This window comes from Oncorhynchus tshawytscha, unplaced genomic scaffold (assembly GCF_018296145.1).
Source record: "Oncorhynchus tshawytscha isolate Ot180627B unplaced genomic scaffold, Otsh_v2.0 Un_contig_1952_pilon_pilon, whole genome shotgun sequence".
NCBI lineage: Eukaryota > Metazoa > Chordata > Actinopteri > Salmoniformes > Salmonidae > Oncorhynchus > Oncorhynchus tshawytscha.
The window spans coordinates 557501-580000 of NW_024609807.1; the positions used below are offsets into that span (position 1 = coordinate 557501).

Sequence of the window (22500 nt, forward strand, 5' to 3'; positions counted from 1 at the left end):
GGTTTACAGTCCCCACTGGGACTAATAGTGTCCCCATTCGGAAACACCCTAGTCATTACCTCATCCCCTCCGGTGTCTGTATGAACCTGGTAGGTACCACTATAGTCATCCATCTCACCTCATCCCCTCCAGTGTCTGTATAGACCTGGTAGATACCACTATAGTCATCCATCTCACCTCATCCCCTCCAGTGTCTGTATGGACCTGGTAGATACCACTATAGTCATCCATCTCACCTCATCCCCTCCAGTGTCTGTATAGACCTGGTAGATACCACTATAGTCATCCATCTCACCTCATCCCCTCCAGTGTCTGTATAGACCTGGTAGATACCACTATAGTCATCCATCTCACCTCATCCCCTCCAGTGTCTGTATAGACCTGGTAGATACCACTATAGTCATCCATCTCACCTCATCCCCTCCAGTGTCTGTATAGACCTGGTAGATACCACTATAGTCATCCATCTCACCTCATCCCCTCCAGTGTCTGTATAGACCTGGTAGATACCACTATAGTCATCCATCTCACCTCATCCCCTCCAGTGTCTGTATAGACCTGGTAGATACCACTATAGTCATCCATCTCACCTCATCCCCTCCAGTGTCTGTATAGACCTGGTAGATACCACTAGTTTCTAGTGTCCTCGACTAATAGTCGTGTTAGTTCATGGTTATTGGCACACACACACACACACACACACACACACACACACACACACACACACACACACACACACACACACACACACACACACACACACACACACACACACACACACACTGGCTCGTCTCTCAGTCCTCCCCCGCGGGCAACATGGTGCTGGCGGTTTCCGTGGAAACCTGTCCAGCCCTGTCATTGGTTCAGCTCCAACCCTAGACATCTAAATATCTTATTAAAGGTTTTAAATGTTATATCTAACAACATCCCAATAACATTCAGAGGCTGGTCTGAGTAGAAAGGCCAGACCAGAGACTTTAGAGACCAAGGGGAAGATAGTTTGGCCTGACTGTGTCGAGGCCAGATAGAGGAAACATGCTGTAGTCTGTCTGACTGACCTGACTGATCTACCTGACTGATCTATCTGACTGACTTATCTGACTGACCTGACTGATCTATCTGACTGACCTGACTGATCTATCTGACTGACCTGACTGATCTACCTGACTGATCTACCTGACTGATCTATCTGACTGACTTATCTGACTGACCTGACTGACCTGACTGACCTGACTGATCTATCTGACTGACCTGACTGATCTACCTGACTGATCTACCTGACTGATCTATCTGACTGACCTGACTGATCTACCTGACTGATCTACCTGACTGATCTACCTGACTGACCTGACTGATCTACCTGACTGACCTGACTGATCTACCTGACTGACCTGACTGACCTGACTGATCTATCTGACTGACCTGACTGATCTACCTGACTGATCTATCTGACTGACCTGACTGATCTACCTGACTGATCTACCTGACGGATCTATCTGACTGACTTATCTGACTGACCTGACTGACCTGCCTGATCTATCTGACTGACCTGACTGATCTACCTGACTGATCTACCTGACTGATCTATCTGACTGATCTATCTGACTGACCTGACTGATCTACCTGACTGATCTACCTGACTGATCTATCTGACTGATCTACCTGACTGACCTGACTGATCTACCTGACTGATCTATCTGACTGACCTATCTGACTGACCTGACTGATCTACCTGACTGATCTATCTGACTGACCTATCTGACTGACCTGACTGATCTACCTGACTGATCTATCTGACTGACCTATCTGACTGATCTACCTGACTGATCTATCTGACTGACCTATCTGACTGATCTATCTGACTGACCTGACTGATCTTTCTGACTGATCTATCTGACTGATCTACCTGACTGACCTGACTCATCTACCAGACTGATCTATCTGATTGACCTGGCTGACCTGACGGATCTACCTGATGGATCTGTCTGACTGACCTGACTGATCTATATGACTGATCTATCTGACTGACCCGACTGATCTATATGATTGACTTAGCTGATCTATCTGACTGACCTGACTGATCTATCTGACTGATCTATATGATTGACCTAGCTGATCTATCTGACTGACCCGACTGACCTGACTGACTTGACTGATCTACCTGACTGACCTGGCTGATATATTTGACTGATCTGGCTGACCTGACTGATCTATCTGACTGACCTGACTGATCTATCTGACTGATCTATATGATTGACCTAGCTGATCTATCTGACTGACCCGACTGACCTGACTGACCTACCCGACTGACCTCACGGATCTACCTGACTGACCTGACTGATCTACCTGACTGATCTGACTGACCTGACTGATCTACCTGACTGACCTGACAGATCTACCTCACTGACCTGACTGATCTACCTGACTGACCTGACTGACTTGACTGATCTACCTGACTGACCTGGCTGACCTGACTGATCTATCTGGCTGACCTGACTGATCTATCTGACTGATCTATATGATTGACCTGGCTGACCTGACTGATCTACCTGACTGACCTGACTGATCTACCCGACTGACCTGACTGATCTACCTGACTGACCTGACTGACTTGACTGATCTACCTGACTGACCTGACTGATCTATCTGACTGACATGACTGATCTATCTGGCTGACCTGACTGATCTATCTGACTGACCTTTCTGACTGACCTGACTGATCTTTCTGACTGACCTGGCTGAAATATCTGACTGACCTGACTGATCTACCTGACTGACCTGACTGATCTACCTGACTGACCTGACTGACTTGACTGATCTACCTGACTGACCTGGCTGACCTGACTGATCTATCTGCCTGATCTATCTGGCTGACCTGACTGATCTATCTGACTGACCTATCTGACTGACCTGACTGATCTTTCTGACTGACCTGACTGATCTTTCTGACTGACCTGACTGACCTACCTGTCTGACCTGACTGATCTACCTGACTGATCTACCCGACTGACCTGACTGACCTGACTGATATACCTGACTGACCTGTCTGATCTATATGATTTATCTGACTTACCTGTCTGACTGACCTGACTGATCTACCTGACTGACCTGACTGATCTGTCTGACTGACCTGACTGATCTACCAGACTGACCTGACTGATCTACCTGACTGATCTACGAGACTGACTTGACTGATCTGTCTGACTGACCTGACTGATCTGTCTGACTGACCTGGCTGAAATATCTGACTGACCTGACTGATCTGTCTGACTGACCTGACTGATCTACCAGACTGACCTGAAGAATCTGTGGTGTAGGTGTATTCCCAGCTCCATATCTAAGAGGCTGTCTCTCTCTCTCTCTCTCTCACCCCTCTCTCTCTCTCTCTCTCTCTCTCTCTCTCTCTTCTCTCACCCCTCCATATCTAAGAGGCTGTCTCTTCTCTCTCTCTTCTCTCACCCTCCATGCCCTTGTCTGCAGTAGTCATAGCAGCACTGCCACTTTTATTCTAGACATTACTGTGGACTGATTCACCCTGTCCTCCAGACTGACTCCGTTCACTGTGAGGGGAAATTGACTTAATGATTTCACATTAGACTGACCAGTTAAGTTTAAACTAAAGCCTGTAGTGTCTAAACTTAGTTCCCTGCTCAGGGCCAGTAGACATTAATGGGACTTGAATAAATGGGATGGAGTATGTGGAGACACGCTTAGACGCTTAGACAGGCAGATTTATGTGGAGTACACACACACACACACACACACAGACACACACATTAGAGACCGTAGTCATTTTCCCCAGTCCTTTTCTCTTCAGTGCGTGTCCCAGCCCTGGTCTGATGTCACAGGGTTAGCTGAGGTTGTGGCAGCATGTGGAACACACTCAACATTGCTGGGACTGTCACTACGTCCTCCATGACACGTCCCTGTCCCTAGCCAGCCTCTTGGTCTGGGACTGGACACCACAGACAGCTAACCCTGAGGGCCCAAGACATGGGACATTAACCAGCCCAAGTCAGCTTAGCCAGCTTCTTCACCTGCCCCTAGAGAGCCCCTAACCAGCCCCGTACACCCAGCCTCTTCTCTGCCCCCTAGACAGCCCCTAAACCAGCCCCATACACCCAGCCTCTTCTCTGCCCCCTAGACAGCCCCTAACCAGCCCCATGCACCCAGCCTCTTCTCTGCCCCTAGACAGCCCCCTAACCAGCCCCATACACCCAGCCTCTTCTCTGCCCCTAGACAGCCCCTAACCAGCCCCATACACCCAGCCTCTTCTCTTCCCCTAGACAGCCCCTAACGAGCCCCATACACCCAGCCTCTTCTTTTCCCCTAGACAGCCCCCTAACCAGCCCCGTACACCCAGCCTCTTCTCTGCCCCCTAGACAGCCCCCTAACGAGCCCCATACACCCAGCCTCTTCTCTGCCCCCTAGACAGCCCCTAACGAGCCCCATACACCCAGCCTCTTCTCTGCCCCCTAGACAGCCCCCTACACCCAGCTTCTTCTCTGCCCCCTACCCAGCCCCATACCTCTTCTCTGCCCCCTAGACAGCCCCCTAACCAGCCCCTACACCCAGCTTCTTCTCTGCCCCTAACCAGCCCCATACCTCTTCTCTGCCCCTAGAGAGCCCCTAACCAGCCCCCTACACCCAGCCTCTTCTCTGCCCCCTAGACAGCCCCCTAACCAGCCCCATACACCCAGCCTCTTCTCTGCCCCTAGACATCCCCCTAACCAGCCTCTTCTCTGCCCCTAGACAGCCCCTAACCAGCGCCATACACCCAGCCTCTTCCTCTCCTACTGGGCCTTGACGTCACAGACAGCTAACCCCCTCTATACCCCTCTATTCCCCCTCTATACCCCCTCTATACCCCCTCTATACCCCCTCTATTCCCCCTCTATTCCCCTATGCCCCCTCTATTCCCCTCTATTCCCCCTCTATACCCCTCTATTCCCCCCTCTATACCCCCTCTATTCCCCCTCTATTAACCCCTCATCACCCCTCCCATGGTTAGAGCAGGTGCCTGGCTCTCGTGAGCTGTGTGTGTGTCTCCGTTCACCCCCACCCTAGCACGGTTTCTATCTGTTGGGTTTGGGCGTGGCCTGCGGGTGTGGCCTGCGGGCGTGGCCTGCGGTTGTGGCCTGTGGGCGTGGCAGTGTTGGAGGCGTGGCCTGCGGGCGTGGCCTGCATGGAACTGAAAGTAGGAGAAGAAAGAGAAACATACATAAAGTTGGAGGCGTGGCCCTCCCTGTCCTCAGGTCAGTGTTGGAGGCGTGGCCCTCCCTGTCCTCAGGTCAGTGTTGGAGGCGTGGCCTCCCTGTCCTCAGGTCAGTGTTGGAGGCGTGGCCCTCCCTGTCCTCAGGTCAGTGTTGGAGGCGTGGCCCTCCCTGTCCTCAGGTCAGTGTTGGAGGCGTGGCCCTCCCTGTCCTCAGGTCAGTGTTGGAGGCGTGGCTCTCCCTGTCCTCAGGTCAGTGTTGGAGGCCTTAGAGCTGCTTCCAACTAACACAGAGGAGGGAGGTAGGACAGGTCTGAGAACAGCTGTATAGTGCTCTGGCCTCAGGGCCAGAGGGAGGCAGGACACGCTTGAGAACAGCTGTATAGGGCTTAGGCCTCAGGGCCAGAGGGAGGCAGGACAGACTTGAGAACAGCTGTATAGGACTCAGGCCTCAGGGCAAAATCCAAACTCGCGTGATGTCGCACTATCAGTGATCATGCGCTCTTATCGTGACCTCTAACCACTGACCTCGGACCCCTGCCCTCTGTCCAGGCCCAGAATGCCATGCTGGAGGCCCAGGCCAACACGGAGCTGTCACAACGCATTGTTACTCTGGAACAGGAAGTAACTCGGCACAGAGAGGATTCTGGGAAGGCCCAGGTGGAGGTGGACCGATTGCTGGAGATCCTCGGAGAGATGGAGAATGAGAAGAACGACAAGGACAAGAAAATCAATGAACTGGAGAAGTAAGAGTGTGTGTTCTCTACAATAATATATAACCTCTGTCTTCTGTCTGTTCTCGATATAATATATAACCTCTGTCTTCTGTCTGTTCTCTACAATAATATATAACCCCTGTCTGTCTGTCTGTCTGTCTGTCTGTCTGTCTGTCTGTCTGTCTGTCTGTCTGTCTGTCTGTCTGTCTGTCTGTCTGCCTGCCTGCCTGCCTGCCTGCCTGCCTGCCTGCTGCCTGCCTGCCTGCCTGCCTGCCTGCCTGTCTGTCTGTCTGTCTGTCTGTCTGTCTGTCTGTCTCTCTCTGTCTGTCTGTCTGTCTGTCTGTCTGTCTGTCTGTCTGTCTGTCTGTCTGTCTGTCTGTCTGTCTGTCTCTCTCTATGTCTGTCTGTCTGTCTGTCTGTCTGTCTGCCTGCCTGCCTGCCTGCCTGCCTGCCTGCCTGTCTGTCTGTCTGTCTGTCTGTCTGTCTGTCTGTCTGTCTGTCTGTCTGTCTGTCTGTCTGTCTGTCTGTCTGTCTGTATGTCTGTCTCCCTCCCTGTGTTCCAGTATGTATGTCTGTCTCCCTCCCTGTGTTCCAGTATGTCTGTCTCCCTCCCTGTGTTCCAGTCTGTCTGTCTGTCTCCCTCCCTGTGTTCCAGTATGTATGTCTGTCTCCCTGTGTTCCAGTATGTATGTCTGTCTCCCTCCCTGTGTTCCAGTATGTCTGTCTGTCTGTCTCCTGTGTTCCAGTATGTATGTCTGTCTCCCTCCCTGTGTTCCAGTATGTATGTCTGTCTCCTGTGTTCCTGTATGTATGTCTGTCTCCCTCCCTGTGTTCCAGTATGTCTGTCTGTCTCCTGTGTTCCAGTATGTATGTCTGTCTCCTCCCTGTGTTCCAGTATGTCTGTCTGTCTCCCTCCCTGTGTTCCAGTATGTATGTCTGTCTCCCTCCCTGTGTTCCAGTATGTATGTCTGTCTCCCTCCCTGTGTTCCAGTATGTATGTCTGTCTCCCTCCCTGTGTTCCAGTATGTATGTCTGTCTCCTGTGTGTTCCAGTATGTATGTTCATCTGTCTTTGTGAATGCACGTGTGTGTGTGTGTGTGTGTGTGTGTACGTACGTCTGTACGTGTCTGTGTACCATTATGTCTGTATCCGCCTGGCTCTCAGACAGCCGGCCCTGCCGGCCCCCTCTCGCTCCCACCTGTGGCGTTCCCATGAGCCTCAGCAGGTGTCGACCTCTGTGACCTCTGGCTCTCAGCCAATTGAGGGCTAGTTTGGGACTACCTGGGCTAGTGAGTAGTGATGTCATAGTCACAATCACTCCAGCGTTATAAATCACCTAAACACTCCCCTATACTCCATTATAAACCACCTAAACACTCCTCTATACTCTATTATAAATCACCTAAACACTCTCTTTAGTCTATTATAAATCACCTAAACACTCCCTATACTCCATTATAAATCACCTAAACACTTCTATACTCCATTATAAATCACCTAAACACTCCTCTATACTCCATTATAAATCACCTAAACACTCCTCTATACTCTATTATAAATCACCTAAACACTCCCCTATACTCTATTATAAATCACCTAAACACTCCTCTATACTCCATTATAAATCACCTAAACACTGATTCCCTATACTCTATTATAAATCACCTAAACACTCCTCTATACTCCATTATAAATCACCTAAACACTTCTATACTCCATTATAAATCACCTAAACACTCCTCTATACTCCATTATAAATCACCTAAACACCTATGCTCCATTATAAATCACCTAAACACTCCCCTATACTCCATTATAAATCACCTAAACACTCCCCTATGCTCCATTATAAATCACCTAAACACTCCCCTATACTCCATTATAAATCACCTAAACACTCCTCTATACTCCATTATAAACTGAGTGGTTCAAGCCCTGAATGCTGATTGGCTGACAGCTGTGGTATATCAGACCGTATACCACAGGTATGACAACATTTTTATTTTTACTGTTCTAATTACGTTGGTAACCAGTTTATAATATCAATAAGGCACCTCGGGGGTTTGTGGTACATGGCCAATATACCACAGCTAAGGGCTGTTTCCAGGCACTCCGTGTTGTGTCGTGACTAAGAACAGCCATTAGCCGTGGTATATTGGCCATATAGCACACCTCCTCGTGCCTCATTGCTTCATTCTAGCACCATGCACAGTAATTCACCTAAGGGTTTACTCTAAGGGTTTGCTCTTGGCCCCTGAAGCCAGATTAGCCAACCCCTCACACGTTCACCACACCTCCTACTCGCCTCCATTGTTTTAGTGCCTTGATGATGCTTTTCCCCTGGTGGTATAGTGAGTTACAGCTTATGGTAATGGAGGCTGTTGTGTACGGTGGCCTGTAGGTGTCATGTTGTCTGTGGAGTGTAGATGTGGGTGGAACCCCTGGTACTCTGATCAATGTGTATCAGGACCTCTTTATTCAACACAGCTCTTACACAGCCTCCACCCCACTTAGCATGCAGGAGAGGCTGACTATTCAACACAGCCTCCACCCCACTTAGCATGCAGGAGAGGCTGACTATTCAACACAGCCTCCACCCCACTTAGCATGCAGGAGAGGCTGACTATTCAACACAGTCTCCACCCCACTTAGCATGCAGGAGAGGCTGACTATTCAACACAGCCTCCACCCCACTTAGCATGCAGGAGAGGCTGACTATTCAACACAGCCTCCACCCCACTTAGCATGCAGGAGAGGCTGACTATTCAACACAGCCTCCACCCCACTTAGCATGCAGGAGAGGCTGACTATTCAACACAGCCTCCACCCCACTTAGCATGCAGGAGAGGCTGACTGGCAAGGGCACAATTGTTGTGTCTGTCTGTCTGCATGTCTGTTTCATTTCCTAGTCTGAGTTTGTGTCTGTATATACAACTGTCTGAGTGTGTATGTCTTTGAGTAAGTGTCTGTGTGTGTGTGTGTGTATGTGCGTGTGTGTCTGTGTGTGTGTGTGTGTGTGTCTCTGTCTCTATAACTGTCTGTGTGTGTCTCTGTGTGTGTCTCTCTGTGTGTGTGTGTGTGTGTGCGTCTGTCTCTATAACTGTCTATGTGTGTGTGCGTGTGTGTCTCTGTGTGTGTGTGTGTGTGTGTGTCTGTCTCTATAACTGTCTGTGTGTGTGTCTGTGCGTGTGTGTCTCTGTGTGTGTGTGTGTCTCTATAACTGTCTGTGTGTGTGTGTCTGTCTCTAACTGTCTGTGTGTGTGTGTGTGTGTGTGTGTCTGTGCGTGTGTATCTCTGTGTGTGTCTCTCTGTGTCTGTGTGTGTCTGTCTCTATAACTGTGTGTGTGTGTGTGTGTGTGTGTGTGTGTGTGTGTGTGTGTGTGTGTGTGTGTGTGTGTGTGTGTGTGTGTGTGTGTGTGTGTGTGTGTGTGTGTGTGTCTGTATATACAGCTGTCTGAGTGTGTTTTAGTCCACATGGACTAATTGGTGATAATTAATTGTAGGCTACTTTAGGATTTCTTCCATCTCTGTCTCTGTATAAATACATCAAATAATGAATAATGCAGCACTTCAAAACAGCCTTGATGCTGTGTGTGTGTGTGTGTGTGTGTGTGTGTGTGTGTGTGTGTGTGTGTGTGTGTGTGTGTGTGTGTGTGTGTGTGTGTGTGTGTGTGTGTGTGTGTGTGTGTGTGTGTGTGTGTGTGTGTGTGTGCGTGTGCGTGTGTGTGCGTGTGCGTGTCATTAGGGGGTGTGAACTGACGTCTGGAACTACATCTGAACGAGCCGAGCTTTTCCTCTGGGCCATTAATGCAGACACTTTGTCTGCCTCCCAAATGGCACCCTATTTCCTACCTAGTGCACTACTTTCAATCAGAATCCTTCCAAGTGCACTACTTTCAACCAGAACCCTACATAGTGCACTACTTTCAACCAGAACCCTACATAGTGCACTACTTTCAACCAGAACCCTACCTAGTGCACTACTTTCAACCAGAACCCTACATAGTGCACTACTTTCAACCAGAACCCTACATAGTGCACTACTTTCAACCAGAACCCTACCTAGTGCACTACTTTCAATCAGAATCCATAGCACTATATAGGGACAAAGGTGTCACTTGAGATGCATGACTGACCCCAGATCACTGTAGCCTTACTGGGTCCTGCTTTCACACCAGACAGACAGACACCCTGCCTCCTCTCTACAATGAACAGCTAAATCACATGACAAGTTGTGTTTAGCTTCACCTGCTCTGTTCTGTGCCAAGAGTCAGTGGAACATGTAGGATGTGGTTCCAGGTGTGTTAGGGGAGGGTGTGTGTGTGTGTGTGTGTGGTGGGGGGTATTGAACAGCATGAGTTGGTCTCTGGCTGTGCTGCTCTCCTCTCTCATTAAAAACATTAGGAGGCATCCACTCTCTCTCTCTCGCTCTCTTTTCTCTCTCTGTCTCTCTCTCAGCTGTGTGTGTGTGTCTGCATGTTTTCCGGAAGCTTCCACTGGAGAGGATAGTGGGGGTGAGGGCGCTCTCACCCCTTTGACCCCGGACAGAAACCAGTGGGCACGTCAGCCAGGCCCCTGCAGTATGTCTTTGTCAGAACCATGCTCACAACTGACGGCTGCTTGGCACAATCACAACATCACACACACACACACACACACACACACACACACACACACACACACACACACACACACACACACACACACACACACACACACTCACACACACACACACACACACACACACATTCTGCTCCCTGCCAACCAACAGTGGTGGTTTCTGGCCAGAGCAGAGCAGGAGAGCACAGAGAGGGTCAGAGGTCGGGTACGTGACTGCTATACTAAGAGAAGAGAGGGAAACTGGTCGAGGAAGAGAGGAGGTAGAGAGTGTGGAACAGGAGAGGAGAAAGAGAAGTGACTTGGTGGAGGAAAAACAGAAAAGGAAACACACGGAATCCCAAACCTGTTATCTCCTTCACCAGCCTGTCTGTTATCTCCTTCACCAGCCTGTCTGTTACCTCCTTCACCAGCCTGTCTGTTACCTCCTTCACCAGCCTGTCTGTTACCTCCTTCACCAGTCTGTCTGTTATCTCCTTCAGCAGCCTGTCTGTTATCTCCTTCACCAGCCTGTCTGTTATCTCCTTCAGCAGCCTGTCTGTTACCTCCTTCAGCAGCCTGTCTGTTACCTCCTTCACCAGCCTGTCTGTTACCTCCTTCACCAGTCTGTCTGTTATCTCCTTCAGCAGCCTGTCTGTTATCTCCTTCACCAGCCTGTCTGTTACCTCCTTCACCAGCCTGTGTTATCTCCTTCACCAGCCTGTCTGTTATCTCCTTCACCAGCCTGTCTGTTATCTCCTTCACCAGCCTGTCTGTTACCTCCTTCACCTACACCAGCCTGTCTGTTATCTCCTTCACCAGCCTGTCTGTTATCTCCTTCACCAGCCTGTCTGTTACCTCCTTCACCAGCCTGTCTGTTAGCTCCTTCACCAGCCTGTCTGTTACCTCCTTCACCAGCCTGTCTGTTACCTCCTTCACCAGCCTGTCTGTTACCTCCTTCAGCAGCCTGTCTGTTATCTCCTTCAGCAGCCTGTCTGTTATCTCCTTCACCAGCCTGTCTGTTATCTCCTTCACCAGCCTGTCTGTTACCTCCTTCACCAGCCTGTCTGTTATCTCCTTCACCAGCCTGTCTGTTATCTCCTTCACCAGCCTGTCTGTTATCTCCTTCACCAGCCTGTCTGTTATCTCCTTCACCAGCCTGTCTGTTACCTACTTCACCAGCCTGTCTGTTACCTCCTTCACCTTTACCAGCCTGTCTGTTACCTCCTTCACCAGCCTGTCTGTTACCTCCTTCACCAGCCTGTGTTATCTCCTTCACCAGCCTGTCTGTTATCTCCTTCACCAGCCTGTCTGTTACCTCCTTCACCAGCCTGTCTGTTACCTCCTTCACCTACACCAGCCTGTCTGTTATCTCCTTCACCAGCCTGTCTGTTACCTCCTTCACCAGCCTGTCTGTTATCTCCTTCAGCAGCCTGTCTGTTATCTCCTTCACCAGCCTGTCTGTTATCTCCTTCACCAGCCTGTCTGTTACCTCCTTCACCAGCCTGTCTGTTATCTCCTTCACCAGCCTGTCTGTTATCTCCTTCACCAGCCTGTCTGTTATCTCCTTCACCAGCCTGTCTGTTACCTCCTTCACCAGCCTGTCTGTTATCTCCTTCACCAGCCTGTCTGTTATCTCCTTCAGCAGCCTGTCTGTTATCTCCTTCACCAGCCTGTCTGTTATCTCCTTCAGCAGCCTGTCTGTTATCTCCTTCACCTTTACCAGCCTGTCTGTTACCTCCTTCACCAGCCTGTCTGTTACCTCCTTCACCAGCCTGTCTGTTATCTCCTTCACCAGCCTGTCTGTTATCTCCTTCACCAGCCCGTCTGTTATCTCCTTCACCAGCCTGTCTGTTATCTCCTTCACCAGCCTGTCTGTTACCTCCTTCACCAGCCTGTCTGTTATCTCCTTCAGCAGCCTGTCTGTTATCTCCTTCACCAGCCTGTCTGTTACCTCCTTCAACAGCCTGTCTGTTATCTCCTTCAGCAGCCTGTCTGTTATCTCCTTCAGCAGCCTGTCTGTTATCTCCTTCACCAGCCTGTCTGTTATCTCCTTCACCAGCCTGTCTGTTATCTCCTTCACCAGCCTGTCTGTTATCTCCTTCACCAGCCTGTCTGTTATCTCCTTCACCAGCCTGTCTGTTATCTCCTTCACCAGCCTGTCTGTTATCTCCTTCACCAGCCTGTCTGTTATCTCCTTCACCAGCCTGTCTGTTATCTCCTTCACCAGCCTGTCTGTTACCTCCTTCACCAGCCTGTCTGTTACCTCCTTCACCAGCCTGTCTGTTATCTCCTTCACCAGCCTGTCTGTTATCTCCTTCACCAGCCTGTCTGTTACCTCCTTCAGCAGCCTGTCTGTTACCTCCTTCACCAGCCTGTCTGTTACCTCCTTCACCAGCCTGTCTGTTACCTCCTTCACCAGCCTGTCTGTTACCTCCTTCACCAGCCTGTCTGTTATCTCCTTCAGCAGCCTGTCTGTTATCTCCTTCACCAGCCTGTCTGTTATCTCCTTCACCAGCCTGTCTGTTACCTCCTTCACCAGCCTGTCTGTTATCTCCTTCACCAGCCTGTCTGTTATCTCCTTCACCAGCCTGTCTGTTATCTCCTTCACCAGCCTGTCTGTTACCTCCTTCACCAGCCTGTCTGTTATCTCCTTCACCAGCCTGTCTGTTATCTCCTTCAGCAGCCTGTCTGTTATCTCCTTCACCAGCCTGTCTGTTATCTCCTTCAGCAGCCTGTCTGTTATCTCCTTCACCTTTACCAGCCTGTCTGTTACCTCCTTCACCAGCCTGTCTGTTACCTCCTTCACCAGCCTGTCTGTTATCTCCTTCACCAGCCTGTCTGTTATCTCCTTCACCAGCCTGTCTGTTATCTCCTTCACCAGCCTGTCTGTTATCTCCTTCACCAGCCTGTCTGTTACCTCCTTCACCAGCCTGTCTGTTATCTCCTTCAGCAGCCTGTCTGTTATCTCCTTCACCAGCCTGTCTGTTACCTCCTTCACCAGCCTGTCTGTTATCTCCTTCAGCAGCCTGTCTGTTATCTCCTTCAGCAGCCTGTCTGTTATCTCCTTCACCAGCCTGTCTGTTATCTCCTTCACCAGCCTGTCTGTTATCTCCTTCACCAGCCTGTCTGTTATCTCCTTCACCAGCCTGTCTGTTATCTCCTTCACCAGCCTGTCTGTTATCTCCTTCACCAGCCTGTCTGTTATCTCCTTCACCAGCCTGTCTGTTACCTCCTTCACCAGCCTGTCTGTTACCTCCTTCACCAGCCTGTCTGTTATCTCCTTCACCAGCCTGTCTGTTATCTCCTTCACCAGCCTGTCTGTTACCTCCTTCAGCAGCCTGTCTGTTACCTCCTTCACCAGCCTGTCTGTTACCTCCTTCACCAGCCTGTCTGTTACCTCCTTCACCAGCCTGTCTGTTACCTCCTTCACCAGCCTGTCTGTTACCTCCTTCACCAGCTTGTCTGTTACCTCCTTCACCAGCCTGTCTGTTACCTCCTTCACCAGCCTGTCTGTTACCTCCTTCACCAGCCTGTCTGTTACCTCCTTCACCAGCCTGTCAGTTACCTCCTTCACCAGCCTGTCTGTTACCTCCTTCACCAGCCTGTCTGTTACATCCTTCACCAGCCTGTCTGTTACCTCCTTCACCAGCCTGTCTGTCACCTCCTTCACCAGCCTGTCTGTTACCTCCTTCACCAGCCTGTCCGTTATCTCCTTCACCAGCCTGTCTGGTACCTCCTTCACCAGTCTGTCTGTTACCTCCTTCACCAGCCTGTCTGTTACCTCCTTCACCAGCCTGTCTGTTACCTCCTTCACCTTTACCAGCCTGTCTGTTATCTCCTTCACCAGCCTGTCTGTTACCTCCTTCACCAGCCTGTCTGTTACCTCCTTCACCAGCCTGTCTGTTATCTCCTTCACCAGCCTGTCTGTTATCTCCTTCACCAGCCTGTCTGTTATCTCCTTCACCAGCCTGTCTGTTACCTCCTTCACCAGCCTGTCTGTTATCTCCTTCACCAGCCTGTCTGTTATCTCCTTCAGCAGCCTGTCTGTTATCTCCTTCACCAGCCTGTCTGTTATCTCCTTCAGCAGCCTGTCTGTTATCTCCTTCACCTTTACCAGCCTGTCTGTTACCTCCTTCACCAGCCTGTCTGTTACCTCCTTCACCAGCCTGTCTGTTATCTCCTTCACCAGCCTGTCTGTTATCTCCTTCACCAGCCCGTCTGTTATCTCCTTCACCAGCCTGTCTGTTATCTCCTTCACCAGCCTGTCTGTTACCTCCTTCACCAGCCTGTCTGTTATCTCCTTCAGCAGCCTGTCTGTTATCTCCTTCACCAGCCTGTCTGTTACCTCCTTCACCAGCCTGTCTGTTATCTCCTTCAGCAGCCTGTCTGTTATCTCCTTCACCAGCCTGTCTGTTATCTCCTTCACCAGCCTGTCTGTTATCTCCTTCACCAGCCTGTCTGTTATCTCCTTCACCAGCCTGTCTGTTATCTCCTTCACCAGCCTGTCTGTTATCTCCTTCACCAGCCTGTCTGTTATCTCCTTCACCAGCCTGTCTGTTATCTCCTTCACCAGCCTGTCTGTTACCTCCTTCACCAGCCTGTCTGTTACCTCCTTCACCAGCCTGTCTGTTATCTCCTTCACCAGCCTGTCTGTTATCTCCTTCACCAGCCTGTCTGTTACCTCCTTCAGCAGCCTGTCTGTTACCTCCTTCACCAGCCTGTCTGTTACCTCCTTCACCAGCCTGTCTGTTACCTCCTTCACCAGCCTGTCTGTTACCTCCTTCACCAGCCTGTCTGTTACCTCCTTCACCAGCTTGTCTGTTACCTCCTTCACCAGCCTGTCTGTTACCTCCTTCACCAGCCTGTCTGTTACCTCCTTCACCAGCCTGTCTGTTACCTCCTTCACCAGCCTGTCTGTTACCTCCTTCACCAGCCTGTCTGTTACCTCCTTCACCAGCCTGTCTGTTACATCCTTCACCAGCCTGTCTGTTACCTCCTTCACCAGCCTGTCTGTCACCTCCTTCACCAGCCTGTCTGTTACCTCCTTCACCAGCCTGTCCGTTATCTCCTTCACCAGCCTGTCTGGTACCTCCTTCACCAGTCTGTCTGTTACCTCCTTCACCAGCCTGTCTGTTACCTCCTTCACCAGCCTGTCTGTTACCTCCTTCACCTTTACCAGCCTGTCTGTTATCTCCTTCACCAGCCTGTCTGTTACCTCCTTCACCAGCCTGTCTGTTACCTCCTTCACCAGTCTGTCTGTTACCTCCTTCACCAGTCTGTCTGTTACCTTCTTCACCAGCCTGTCTGTTACCTCCTTCACCAGCCTGTCTGTTACCTCCTTCAGCAGTCTGTCTGTTACCTCCTTCACCAGCCTGTCTGTTACCTCCTTCACCAGCCTGTCTGTTACCTCCTTCACCTTTACCAGCCTGTCTGTTACCTCCTTCACCAGCCTGTCTGTTACCTCCTTCACCAGCCTGTCTGTTACCTCCTTCACCAGCCTGTCTGTTACCTCCTTCACCTTTACCAGCCTGTCTGTTACCTCCTTCACCAGCCTGTCTGTTACCTCCTTCACCAGCCTGTCTGTTACCTCCTTCACCAGCCTGTCTGTTACCTCCTTCACCAGCCTGTCTGTTACCTCCTTCAGCAGCCTGTCTGTTACCTCCTTCACCAGCCTGTCTGTTACCTCCTTCACCAGCCTGTCTGTTACCTCCTTCACCAGCCTGTCTGTTATCTCCTTCACCAACTTGTCTGTTACCTCCTTCACCAGCCTGTCTGTTACCTCCTTCACCAGTCTGTCTGTTATCTCCTTCAGCAGCCTGTCTGTTATCTCCTTCACCAGCCTGTCTGTTACCTCCTTCACCAGCCTGTAAGTTATCTCCTTCACCAGCCTGTCTGTTATCTCCTTCACCAGCCTGTCTGTTATCTCCTTCACCAGCCTGTCTGTTACCTCCTTCACCTACACCAGCCTGTCTGTTATCTCCTTCACCAGCCTGTCTGTTATCTCCTTCACCAGCCTGTCTGTTACCTCCTTCACCAGCCTGTCTGTTACCTCCTTCACCAGCCTGTCTGTTATCTCCTTCACCAGCCTGTCTGTTACCTCCTTCACCAGCCTGTCTGTTATCTCCTTCACCAGCCTGTCTGTTATCTCCTTCACCAGCCTGGCTGTTATCTCCTTCACCAGCCTGTCTGTTATCTCCTTCACCAGCCTGTCTGTTATCTCCTTCACCAACCTGTCTGTTATCTCCTTCACCAGCCTGTCTGTTATCTCCTTCACCAGCCTGTCTGTTATCTCCTTCACCAGCCTGTCTGTTATCTCCTTCACCAGCCTGTCTGTTATCTCCTTCACCAGCCTGTCTGTTATCTCCTTCACCAGCCTGTCTGTTACCTACTTCACCAGCCTGTCTGTTACCTCCTTCACCTTTACCAGCCTGTCTGTTACCTCCTTCACCAGCCTGTCTGTTACCTCCTTCACCAGCCTGTAAGTTATCTCCTTCACCAGCCTGTCTGTTATCTCCTTCACCAGCATGTCTGTTACCTCCTTCACCAGCCTGTCTGTTACCTCCTTCACCTACACCAGCCTGTCTGTTATCTCCTTCACCAGCCTGTCTGTTACCTCCTTCACCAGCCTGTCTGTTATCTCCTTCAGCAGCCTGTCTGTTATCTCCTTCACCAGCCTGTCTGTTATCTCCTTCACCAGCCTGTCTGTTACCTCCTTCACCAGCCTGTCTGTTATCTCCTTCACCAGCCTGTCTGTTATCTCCTTCACCAGCCTGTCTGTTATCTCCTTCACCAGCCTGTCTGTTACCTCCTTCACCAGCCTGTCTGTTATCTCCTTCACCAGCCTGTCTGTTATCTCCTTCAGCAGCCTGTCTGTTATCTCCTTCACCAGCCTGTCTGTTATCTCCTTCAGCAGCCTGTCTGTTATCTCCTTCACCTTTACCAGCCTGTCTGTTACCTCCTTCACCAGCCTGTCTGTTACCTCCTTCACCAGCCTGTCTGTTATCTCCTTCACCAGCCTGTCTGTTATCTCCTTCACCAGCCCGTCTGTTATCTCCTTCACCAGCCTGTCTGTTATCTCCTTCACCAGCCTGTCTGTTACCTCCTTCACCAGCCTGTCTGTTATCTCCTTCAGCAGCCTGTCTGTTATCTCCTTCACCAGCCTGTCTGTTACCTCCTTCAACAGCCTGTCTGTTATCTCCTTCAGCAGCCTGTCTGTTATCTCCTTCAGCAGCCTGTCTATTATCTCCTTCACCAGCCTGTCTGTTATCTCCTTCACCAGCCTGTCTGTTATCTCCTTCACCAGCCTGTCTGTTATCTCCTTCACCAGCCTGTCTGTTATCTCCTTCACCAGCCTGTCTGTTATCTCCTTCACCAGCCTGTCTGTTATCTCCTTCACCAGCCTGTCTGTTATCTCCTTCACCAGCCTGTCTGTTATCTCCTTCACCAGCCTGTCTGTTACCTCCTTCACCAGCCTGTCTGTTACCTCCTTCAGCAGTCTGTCTGTTACCTCCTTCACCAGCCTGTCTGTTACCTCCTTCACCAGCCTGTCTGTTACCTCCTTCACCTTTACCAGCCTGTCTGTTACCTCCTTCACCAGCCTGTCTGTTACCTCCTTCACCAGCCTGTCTGTTACCTCCTTCACCAGCCTGTCTGTTACCTCCTTCACCTTTACCAGCCTGTCTGTTACCTCCTTCACCAGCCTGTCTGTTACCTCCTTCACCAGCCTGTCTGTTACCTCCTTCACCAGCCTGTCTGTTACCTCCTTCACCAGCCTGTCTGTTACCTCCTTCAGCAGCCTGTCTGTTACCTCCTTCACCAACCTGTCTGTTACCTCCTTCACCAGCCTGTCTGTTACCTCCTTCACCAGCCTGTCTGTTATCTCCTTCACCAACTTGTCTGTTACCTCCTTCACCAGCCTGTCTGTTACCTCCTTCACCAGTCTGTCTGTTATCTCCTTCAGCAGCCTGTCTGTTATCTCCTTCACCAGCCTGTCTGTTACCTCCTTCACCAGCCTGTAAGTTATCTCCTTCACCAGCCTGTCTGTTATCTCCTTCACCAGCCTGTCTGTTATCTCCTTCACCAGCCTGTCTGTTACCTCCTTCACCTACACCAGCCTGTCTGTTATCTCCTTCACCAGCCTGTCTGTTATCTCCTTCACCAGCCTGTCTGTTACCTCCTTCACCAGCCTGTCTGTTAGCTCCTTCACCAGCCTGTCTGTTACCTCCTTCACCAGCCTGTCTGTTACCTCCTTCACCAGCCTGTCTGTTATCTCCTTCACCAGCCTGTCTGTTATCTCCTTCACCAGCCTGGCTGTTATCTCCTTCACCAGCCTGTCTGTTATCTCCTTCACCAGCCTGTCTGTTATCTCCTTCACCAACCTGTCTGTTATCTCCTTCACCAGCCTGTCTGTTATCTCCTTCACCAGCCTGTCTGTTATCTCCTTCACCAGCCTGTCTGTTATCTCCTTCACCAGCCTGTCTGTTATCTCCTTCACCAGCCTGTCTGTTATCTCCTTCACCAGCCTGTCTGTTACCTACTTCACCAGCCTGTCTGTTACCTCCTTCACCTTTACCAGCCTGTCTGTTACCTCCTTCACCAGCCTGTCTGTTACCTCCTTCACCAGCCTGTAAGTTATCTCCTTCACCAGCCTGTCTGTTATCTCCTTCACCAGCATGTCTGTTACCTCCTTCACCAGCCTGTCTGTTACCTCCTTCACCTACACCAGCCTGTCTGTTATCTCCTTCACCAGCCTGTCTGTTACCTCCTTCACCAGCCTGTCTGTTATCTCCTTCAGCAGCCTGTCTGTTATCTCCTTCACCAGCCTGTCTGTTATCTCCTTCACCAGCCTGTCTGTTACCTCCTTCACCAGCCTGTCTGTTATCTCCTTCACCAGCCTGTCTGTTATCTCCTTCACCAGCCTGTCTGTTATCTCCTTCACCAGCCTGTCTGTTACCTCCTTCACCAGCCTGTCTGTTATCTCCTTCACCAGCCTGTCTGTTATCTCCTTCAGCAGCCTGTCTGTTATCTCCTTCACCAGCCTGTCTGTTATCTCCTTCAGCAGCCTGTCTGTTATCTCCTTCACCTTTACCAGCCTGTCTGTTACCTCCTTCACCAGCCTGTCTGTTACCTCCTTCACCAGCCTGTCTGTTATCTCCTTCACCAGCCTGTCTGTTATCTCCTTCACCAGCCCGTCTGTTATCTCCTTCACCAGCCTGTCTGTTATCTCCTTCACCAGCCTGTCTGTTACCTCCTTCACCAGCCTGTCTGTTATCTCCTTCAGCAGCCTGTCTGTTATCTCCTTCACCAGCCTGTCTGTTACCTCCTTCAACAGCCTGTCTGTTATCTCCTTCAGCAGCCTGTCTGTTATCTCCTTCAGCAGCCTGTCTATTATCTCCTTCACCAGCCTGTCTGTTATCTCCTTCACCAGCCTGTCTGTTATCTCCTTCACCAGCCTGTCTGTTATCTCCTTCACCAGCCTGTCTGTTATCTCCTTCACCAGCCTGTCTGTTATCTCCTTCACCAGCCTGTCTGTTATCTCCTTCACCAGCCTGTCTGTTATCTCCTTCACCAGCCTGTCTGTTATCTCCTTCACCAGCCTGTCTGTTACCTCCTTCACCAGCCTGTCTGTTACCTCCTTCAGCAGTCTGTCTGTTACCTCCTTCACCAGCCTGTCTGTTACCTCCTTCACCAGCCTGTCTGTTACCTCCTTCACCTTTACCAGCCTGTCTGTTACCTCCTTCACCAGCCTGTCTGTTACCTCCTTCACCAGCCTGTCTGTTACCTCCTTCACCAGCCTGTCTGTTACCTCCTTCACCTTTACCAGCCTGTCTGTTACCTCCTTCACCAGCCTGTCTGTTACCTCCTTCACCAGCCTGTCTGTTACCTCCTTCACCAGCCTGTCTGTTACCTCCTTCACCAGCCTGTCTGTTACCTCCTTCAGCAGCCTGTCTGTTACCTCCTTCACCAACCTGTCTGTTACCTCCTTCACCAGCCTGTCTGTTACCTCCTTCACCAGCCTGTCTGTTATCTCCTTCACCAACTTGTCTGTTACCTCCTTCACCAGCCTGTCTGTTACCTCCTTCACCAGTCTGTCTGTTATCTCCTTCAGCAGCCTGTCTGTTATCTCCTTCACCAGCCTGTCTGTTACCTCCTTCACCAGCCTGTAAGTTATCTCCTTCACCAGCCTGTCTGTTATCTCCTTCACCAGCCTGTCTGTTATCTCCTTCACCAGCCTGTCTGTTACCTCCTTCACCTACACCAGCCTGTCTGTTATCTCCTTCACCAGCCTGTCTGTTATCTCCTTCACCAGCCTGTCTGTTACCTCCTTCACCAGCCTGTCTGTTAGCTCCTTCACCAGCCTGTCTGTTACCTCCTTCACCAGCCTGTCTGTTACCTCCTTCACCAGCCTGTCTGTTATCTCCTTCACCAGCCTGTCTGTTATCTCCTTCACCAGCCTGGCTGTTATTTCCTTCACCAGCCTGTCTGTTATCTCCTTCACCAGCCTGTCTGTTATCTCCTTCACCAACCTGTCTGTTATCTCCTTCACCAGCCTGTCTGTTATCTCCTTCACCAGCCTGTCTGTTATCTCCTTCACCAGCCTGTCTGTTATCTCCTTCACCAGCCTGTCTGTTATCTCCTTCACCAGCCTGTCTGTTATCTCCTTCACCAGCCTGTCTGTTACCTACTTCACCAGCCTGTCTGTTACCTCCTTCACCTTTACCAGCCTGTCTGTTACCTCCTTCACCAGCCTGTCTGTTACCTCCTTCACCAGCCTGTAAGTTATCTCCTTCACCAGCCTGTCTGTTATCTCCTTCACCAGCCTGTCTGTTACCTCCTTCACCAGCCTGTCTGTTACCTCCTTCACCTACACCAGCCTGTCTGTTATCTCCTTCACCAGCCTGTCTGTTACCTCCTTCACCAGCCTGTCTGTTATCTCCTTCAGCAGCCTGTCTGTTATCTCCTTCACCAGCCTGTCTGTTATCTCCTTCACCAGCCTGTCTGTTACCTCCTTCACCAGCCTGTCTGTTATCTCCTTCACCAGCCTGTCTGTTATCTCCTTCACCAGCCTGTCTGTTATCTCCTTCACCAGCCTGTCTGTTACCTCCTTCACCAGCCTGTCTGTTATCTCCTTCACCAGCCTGTCTGTTATCTCCTTCAGCAGCCTGTCTGTTATCTCCTTCACCAGCCTGTCTGTTATCTCCTTCAGCAGCCTGTCTGTTATCTCCTTCACCTTTACCAGCCTGTCTGTTACCTCCTTCACCAGCCTGTCTGTTACCTCCTTCACCAGCCTGTCTGTTATCTCCTTCACCAGCCTGTCTGTTATCTCCTTCACCAGCCCGTCTGTTATCTCCTTCACCAGCCTGTCTGTTATCTCCTTCACCAGCCTGTCTGTTACCTCCTTCACCAGCCTGTCTGTTATCTCCTTCAGCAGCCTGTCTGTTATCTCCTTCACCAGCCTGTCTGTTACCTCCTTCACCAGCCTGTCTGTTATCTCCTTCAGCAGCCTGTCTGTTATCTCCTTCAGCAGCCTGTCTGTTATCTCCTTCACCAGCCTGTCTGTTATCTCCTTCACCAGCCTGTCAGTTATCTCCTTCACCAGCCTGTCTGTTATCTCCTTCACCAGCCTGTCTGTTATCTCCTTCACCAGCCTGTCTGTTATCTCCTTCACCAGCCTGTCTGTTATCTCCTTCACCAGCCTGTCTGTTATCTCCTTCACCAGCCTGTCTGTTATCTCCTTCACCAGCCTGTCTGTTACCTCCTTCACCAGCCTGTCTGTTACCTCCTTCACCAGCCTGTCTGTTATCTCCTTCACCAGCCTGTCTGTTATCTCCTTCACCAGCCTGTCTGTTACCTCCTTCAGCAGCCTGTCTGTTACCTCCTTCACCAGCCTGTCTGTTACCTCCTTCACCAGCCTGTCTGTTACCTCCTTCAGCAGCCTGTCTGTTACCTCCTTCACCAGCCTGTCTGTTACCT

At 50.6% G+C, this 22500-nt stretch overlaps 1 protein-coding gene across 8 annotated transcripts in view; it reads left to right on the plus strand.

Moving 5' to 3' along the window:
* LOC112242229 (ELKS/Rab6-interacting/CAST family member 1) overlaps nucleotides 1–22500 on the plus strand; it is a 238353-nt gene that overhangs the window by 190065 nt on the left and 25788 nt on the right. For all 8 annotated transcript variants that reach the window (XM_042318527.1, XM_042318525.1, XM_042318526.1 and 5 more), the window contains one exon: nucleotides 5765–5958. In XM_042318527.1, the coding sequence (XP_042174461.1) occupies nucleotides 5765–5958 (194 nt within the window). The remainder of the gene's footprint in view (nucleotides 1–5764; nucleotides 5959–22500) is intronic.